A 7,479-nucleotide genomic window follows, 5' to 3' on the forward strand; every position below is an offset into this window, starting at 1 on the left:
TGCCCCAGGCCCCGCAGGGGCCCCCACGAGTTTTTCAGGGCCCCTGGAGCGGGGTCCTTCACTCGCTCCTGGGGCCCCGGAAAACTCTCGCGGGACCCAGGCCTCCGGAGCTTTGTCCGCTCTGGGTCTTCGGCGGAGGGGGGTCCTTCCGACCCACCGCCAGCAGCCCCATCAGCTCCCTGCTCCCCTAAGTTCACTGTGCAGCAGCCACCCAGCAGGCTACCAGTTGTCTGGCAGTTCAGCTGTCCCTCCCCTCACTGCTCTGTGCTGCTCCTGCCCTCTGCCTTGGAGCTGCTCCTGGGAGCCTCCTGCTTGCTGTGCGGGAGGTGGGGGGTGGGAGAGGAGGGGCTAATGTCAGGGTGTCCCCCCTCCCCACTGCTCCTGCACCCCACTTACCCCCACATCTCCATGGGGGGTAGGGAGGGAGAAACACGACAGGGCTCAGGACGGAGGGAGCTTCCTGGGAGCAGCTGCTGTCTCAACTTGCTGATCTACTTAACAAGGCAATGTACTTAGAGTGGGTCCAGCGTCCTTAAAGGGGCAATGCACATCTCTCTCTCTCACACACAGGATGTGTGTCTCTGTCTGCCATGCTGTCTCCCCTCCCTCCATTCCTGCTGCCTTGTAGAGTGTGAGGCTACATTAACAACAATGGGTTAGCCCTTGCGGGCTCAGCCAAAAGCTAGTTCATCACTTAGCAGTAAGGCATTGCCTGGGAAATCACTTAGCAGTAAGGCATTGCCCCCACCCTCTTCCACCCTCTGACTTCACCACCTCAACCAAGCTTCACAATCATCATCGCTGTGTGCAGTATTGTTTAAAACTTATACTGTGTGCAATTATATATATAAATATGTATATATATAAATAAATAAATATAATGTCTTTTTTCTGGTGAAAAATATTTCCCTGGAACCTAACCCCACCTATTTACATGAATTCTTATGGGGAAATTGGATTCGCTTAACATTGTTTCGCTTAAAGTCACATTTTTCAGGAACATAACTACAACATTAAGAAAGGAGTTAATGTATAGATGAAGTTATTTATTTCTATTGCTGTATGGTTGGGCAAAACCCCGCATTTACTCTTTCACTACAGATCACTAGCTATTTTGTGCTAGCTGCTGGTAACACTGGTAGGTATTTAGAACTGGGGGAGAAGAGTGTGTGTTTTATGTCAAAAGCTAAGAGTATCAGATATTAATTTGGCATTTTTTTGGAGTTCAGTGATTAACATCACTCCCGAAGTAAATATTCTTGCGAATGAGCCTCACAGAACAGAATGTTTACAAGATCAAGAGCAGAGTTTGAGAAGCTTAAGCCAAACTGCCAAAGACACTATGCAAGCCTATTATTCAACTTGCGCACCCAAAACTGCACTTAGGGCTTGGTGACTACTCCCTCAGCAAGTGGGGATGCTGAAATTAAGGGTTGTTTCTATGAAGGAAGACTGCATTCTAAAAGACAATATTTTAGCACCCGCAATGAACATACCTACCAATATTGTTACTGTGCAGGTGCATGCTTTAAACAGAATGGACAAGATTTCCTCCTGATCTGCAGATGCCTAAATACCCGTAAACAGCATCCATAAGTGATGTAAACAGCATCCATAATTATTTGTGCCTGCAAAATTGCGAGCACCAAACCAAAATCCAGGGTAAGGCCAGGCTAAAATGTGTCCCAATGGGTGCACAGCTGTGGCATCTGCTCCTGGGGACTAGGGCGGTGTGCACACTTACTTATTATTTGCACAGCACTGACATGCAGCAAAGACAGAAACAGCTGTTGCCCTGAAGACCTCATAAGCCCAAACGAGAAAACCATGTGAAGGGTGCAGGAAAGGGATCCCCCAAACCAAGTAGAAAATAAAACAGTCAAATGTACATTCCCTTTTCATTCCGATTAACCACCTGGAGGTCAGCGACCCAGCCGGCTCCAGAGGGCGCCCCCCAGCGCTCCCCTCCCCGCCTGCCTGATGGCTTGTAGGGGGGTGTTGGAGGGGGGGAGCAGCTCGGGAAGGGGCTCCCCGGGTCAGGGGGAGACGAGCCGAGGTGGGGGCCAGTCCTGCCCGCAGGGTGAGCCGCACGACAAGCGAGCCCCGCAGGAGCCTCCCGGCTCCCGCCCCACTGAGACCCCGGCGCCGCAGGCCCCCCCCCCGCCCCAACCTGCTGTGGCCGTCAGGGGAGCCCGGCCCCGGCCCCACTGACCCAGAAGACGAAGTTGAAGGCGAAGAGCAGGAACTTGATGCAGCGCATCCCGCCCCGCAGGTGGCCCATGGCGGGCTCGGGCTCCGGCTCCGCGCCCCGGGAGCTGCCGGCGAGTCGGGGCGCGGCGGGAGGCAGGTGCAGGGCGAGGAGGGGGCCTGGCCCGGCGGGGGCGGGCAGGAGCAGACCCCGCCCCTGGTGCCGTGCAGCCGGCGGCGGCGGCGCTGGGGCTGGTTAGGGCTTGGCCGCGGCTCCCCCCTGCCGGTGCGCGGCTGCAGCTCCTCGGCGGCCGTTTGGGGAGGATTGCAAAGAAAAGGCTCCAGCTTCCCGTCTGCATCCTTTCAGCCACTGGCCTGTCCGGCGGGCAGCTGGGGGACGCTCCCAGGGACTCCCTGAGCAGCCCCCCTGCTTCTCCCCGGCTCTCTCTAGGCTGCCGCCGCTCCCCCCTTCTCGGCAGGATCCCAGCACCTCCCTGGCACAGCCTGGAGGCGGCCGGAGTTTGTGCAGGTCCTTAAAGCCGCCTAACCTCTGGGGGAGCAGTGTGCGCGCCCCAGACTGTGGTTAGGCAGGGAGGGTGTTTTGTTTGTAATGCTTTCGCTGCTCTGTGTTCCTAGCAGAGAGGGCCCGCAGAGAAGTGTGCCCCGCACTTGGAGCAGAACGTAAGAACGGCCGTACCGGGTCAGACCAAAGGTCCATCTAGCCCAGTATCCTGTCTACGGACGGTGGCCAATGCCAGGTGCCCCAGAGGGAGTGAACCAGGGCCGGCTCCAGAGCCCAGCGGGGCAAGCACCCGCCTGGGGCGGCCCTTTCCCGGGGGGGCGGCAGGCTGGGCCGGCGGACCTGCCGCAGTCATGCCTGCGGGAGGTCCACCGGAGCCCCGGGAGCAGCGGACCTGCTGCAGGCATGACTGCGGAGGGGACGCTCGGCCGGCGGCTCCAGTGGACCTGCCGCAGGCATGACTGCGGATGGTTCGCTGGTCGTGCGGCTCGGCTGGACCTCCCGCAGGCGTGACTGCGGCAGCTCAAGCGGAGCCGCCGGACCTGCGAACCGTCCGCAGCTGCGGGAGGTCCAGCCGAGCCGCGCGACCAGCGGACCCTCCGCAGTCATGCCCGCGGGAGGTCCGCTGCTCCCGCGGCTCAGGGGCGCCTCCCAGGCATGACTGCTTGGGGCGGCCAAATTTGTAGAGCCGCCCCTGGAGTGAACCTAACAGGCAATGATCAAGTGATCTCTCTCCTGCCATCCAGCTCCATCCTCTGACGAACAGAGGCTAGGGACACCATTCTTACCCATCTTGGCTAATATCCATTTACGGACTTAACCTCCATGAATTTATCCAGTTCTCTTTTAAACGCTGTTATAGTCCTAGCCGTCACAACCTCCTCAGGTAAGGAGTTCCACAGGTTGTGCGCTGCGTGAAGAAGAACTTCCTTTTATTTGTTTTAAACCTGCTGCCTATTAACTTCATTTGGTGACCCCTAGTTCTTGTATTATGGGATTAAGTAAATAACTTTTCCTTATCCACTTTCTCAACATCACTCATGATTTTGTATACCTCTATCATATCCCCCCTTAGTCTTCTCTTTTCCAAGCTGAAGAGTCCTAGCCTCTTTAATCTTTCCTCATATGGGACCCTCTCCAAACCCCTAATCATTTTAGTTGCCCTTTTTCTGAACCTTTTCTAGTGCTAGAATATCTTTTTTGAGGTGAGGAGACCACATCTGTACACAGTATTCAAGATGTGGGTGTACCATGGATTTATATAAGGGCAATAATATATTCTCAGTCTTATTCTCTATCCCCTTTTTAATGATTCCTAACATCCTGTTTGCTTTGTTGACCGCCTCTGCACACTGCGTGGACATCTTCAGAGAACTATCCACGATGACTCCAAGATCTTTTTCCTAACTTGTTGTAGCTAAATTAGCCCCCATCATATTGTATGTATAGTTGGGGTTATTTTTTCCAATGTGCATTACTTTACATTTATCCACATTAAATTTCATTTGCCATTTTGTTGCCCGATCACTTAGTTTTGTGAGATCTTTTTAAAGTTCTTCACAATCTGCTTTGGTCTTAACTATCTTGAGTAGTTTAGTATCATCTGCAAACTTTGCCACCTCACTGTTTACCCCTTTCTCCAGATCATTTATGAATAAATTGAATAGGATTGGTCCTAGGACTGACCCTTGGGGAACACCACTAGTTACCCCTCTCCATTCTGAGAATTTACCATTAATTCCTACCCTTTGTTTCCTGTCTTTTAACCAGTTCTCAATCCATGAAAGGACCTTCCCTTTTATCCCATGACAGCTTAATTTACGTAAGAGCCTTTGGTGAGAGACTTTGTCAAAGGCTTTCTGGAAATCTAAGTACACTATGTCCACTGGATTCCCCCTTGTCCACATGTTTGTTGACCCCTTCAAAGAACTCTAATAGATTAGTAAGACATGATTTCCCTTTACAGAAACCATGTTGACTATTGTGTCTGACAATTTTATTCTTAACAATTGTTTCGACTAATTTGCCCGGTACCGACGTTAGATTTACCGGTCTGTAATTGCCGGGATCACCTCTAGAGCCCTTTTTAAATATTGGCATTACATTAGCTAACTTCCAGTCATTGGGTACTGAAGCCGATTTAAAGGACAGGTTACAAACCTTAGTTAATAGTGCCGCAACTTCGCATTTGAGTTCTTTCATAACTCTGGGGTGAATGCCATCTGGTCCCAGTGACTTGTTAATGTTGAGTTTATCAATTAATTCCAAAACCTCCTGTAGTGACACTTCAATCTGTGACAGTTCCTTCAATCTGTGACAGTTCCTCAGATTTGTCACCTACAAAAGCCAGCTCAGGTTTGGAAATCTCCCTAACATCCTCAGCCGTGAAGACTGAAGCAAAGAATCCATTTAGTTTCTCCGCAATGACTTTATCGTCTTTAAGCGCTCCTTTTGTATTTCGATCGTCAAGGGGTCCCACTAGTTGTTTAGCAGGCTTCCTGCTTCTGATGTACTTAAAAAACATTTTGTTATTACCTTTGGATGGTGAGGGCGGTGGTTGTGCTTTGTTGCTGGGTGAGTTCACTCCATGAAACTCAAGAACAGAACATTTCTAAAGGGGAAAATGTTAAAGATACTTTCCCAATCCTAGCTGCTCAGACTTTTGCTTTCTGGGATTTGCATGAAAATGCAACGTTCAGTGTCAGGGATCCAGGAGTTGTACAAATAGTAAGGGGGAAAGAAGGGGCTTATATAGGGATGGAGCCTTAATGGGCCATGACATAGAGTCATAGAAATGTAGGATTGGAAGGGACCTCAATAGGTCATCTATCCCAGTCTCAAACTATTACCTAGACCAGTGGTTCTCACCCTTCCTTCTTTGCAACTGTAGGAGTTTATGCCCCCACCTGCCACATAAGTAAATATACCAATTAAAAAAATCAACATGCAGCTGTTACTAACTATTAAAAACCATAAGGCATTGATTCAAACGGAGCCAATTATCAATTGTAATAAGAGCAAAAGCAAAACTGCGATTGTGGTTGATGCTTACAAGTAAATTTGCACACTTCATCATAGCAACTGCCTCAACATACAGATGACAACAACTTTGAATAATGCTACACAAGCTTAGCAGAAATCCATCAAAATGCACAGCGCTAGCTGAGGACCTGATACCTCTGGAGGAATCCACTTTGCTAGTTATTCATTGCTGTGGGTAAAAAGGGAGAATAAGGTGTTTTTCCCCCTAAAGCGTCTTATGCCCTCGCAGAATACATTCCGTGCCCCCCCCCAGGGGGCCCACCCCTAGTTTGAGAACTGATCTTTACTATCCTTGAGAGGTGTTTGTCTAACCTAGTCTTAAAAACCTCCAATGATGGAGATTCCACAACCTTCTTAGGAATTTGTTCCAGTGTTTAACTACCCTGACAGGAAATTTTTCCTAATGTCTGTCCTCAATCTCCCTTGCTGCAATTTAAACCCATTACTTCTTGCCCTGACCTCACTGGATAAGGAGAACAATTTATCACCGTTCCCTTTATATACTTGAAGACTGTTATCCTGTCTTCCCTCAGTCTTCCCTTCTCCAGACTAAACAAACCCATTTTTTTCAATCTTTCCTCGTGAGTCACATTTTCTAGAACATCAATCATTTTTGTTGCTCTCTTCTGCACTTTTTTCAGTTTGTCCACATCTTTCCCACAGTGTGGTGCGCAGAACTGGACACAGTACTCCAGCTGAGGCCTTATCAGTGAGTAGAGTAGAATAATTACTGCTGCTTGGCTTACAAGACTCCTGCTAATACATCCCAGAATGAAGTGCTTTTTTGAGCAGTATTACATTCTTGATGCTGTTTGTGATGAGCCATTATAACTCCCAGATCCTTTTCTGCAGTATTCCTTCCAAGGCAATCATTTCCCATTTTTGTATTTTTGTGCAATTGCTTATTCCTTCTTAAGTGTAGTACATGTGTGGTTCTCCTCTGATTACAGTGCGTGTATGGTATATTGTTCAAGTCTCTTCCATGTGGCTCTGACAGGCTTTTCAGCAGCCCTTCCCTCACCCACAGCAGCTTTGAGAAGGAACACGTCAGAGACAAAGGCCTGGTCTACACTACGCGTTTAAACCGGTTTTAGGAGCGTAAAACCGATTTAACGCCACACCTGTCCACACTAAGAGGCCCTTTATATCGGTATAAAGGGCTCTTTAAACCGGTTTCTGTACTCCTCCCTAACGAGAGGAGTAGCGCTAATATCGGTATTACCATATCGGATTGGGGTTAGTGTGGCCGCAGATCGACGGTATTGGCCTCCGGGCGGTATCCCACAGTGCACCACTGACCGCTCTGGACAGCAATCTGAACTCGGATGCAGTGGCCAGGTAGACAGGAAAAGCCCCGCGAATTTTTGAATATTTCTTGTTTGCCCAGCGTGGCGCTCCGATCAGCACGGGTGGTGATGCAGTTAAAAATCAAAATAAAGAAAGAGCTCCCGCATGGACCATGCGGACGTGATCGCTGTAAGGGCAGGCAAATCTGTTCTATCAGCGCTCAAAATCATTTTTTAAATATCTCCAGACAGATGGCATAGCAGGGACTCAGCGCACTGCTGCGTGACAAGCGTAACGGAAAGCCAAATAATCAAATGGACGCTCATGGACTGGAGGACTCAAGCTATCCCACAGTTCCTGCAGTCTCTGAAAAGCATTTGCATTCTTGGCTGAGCTCCAAATGCTTCTAGGGTCAAAAACAGTGTCCGCGGTGGGTCAGGGCA

General features: G+C 49.8%; 1 protein-coding gene across 2 annotated transcripts in view; it reads right to left on the reverse strand.

Annotated features, from left to right (window-relative positions):
- The window catches only part of TSPAN2 (tetraspanin 2), a 48,665-nt gene extending 46,294 nt beyond the window's left edge, over window positions 1-2,371 (reverse strand). For both annotated transcript variants that reach the window (XM_045014006.1, XR_006578913.1), the window contains exon 1: window positions 2,213-2,371. In XM_045014006.1, coding sequence (XP_044869941.1) covers window positions 2,213-2,281 — 69 coding nt within the window. In that variant the 5' untranslated portion in view covers window positions 2,282-2,371. The remainder of the gene's footprint in view (window positions 1-2,212) is intronic.
- Window positions 2,372-7,479: the final 5,108 nt, after the last annotated feature.

This window comes from Mauremys mutica, chromosome 4 (assembly GCF_020497125.1).
Source record: "Mauremys mutica isolate MM-2020 ecotype Southern chromosome 4, ASM2049712v1, whole genome shotgun sequence".
Classification (NCBI taxonomy): Eukaryota; Metazoa; Chordata; order Testudines; family Geoemydidae; genus Mauremys; species Mauremys mutica.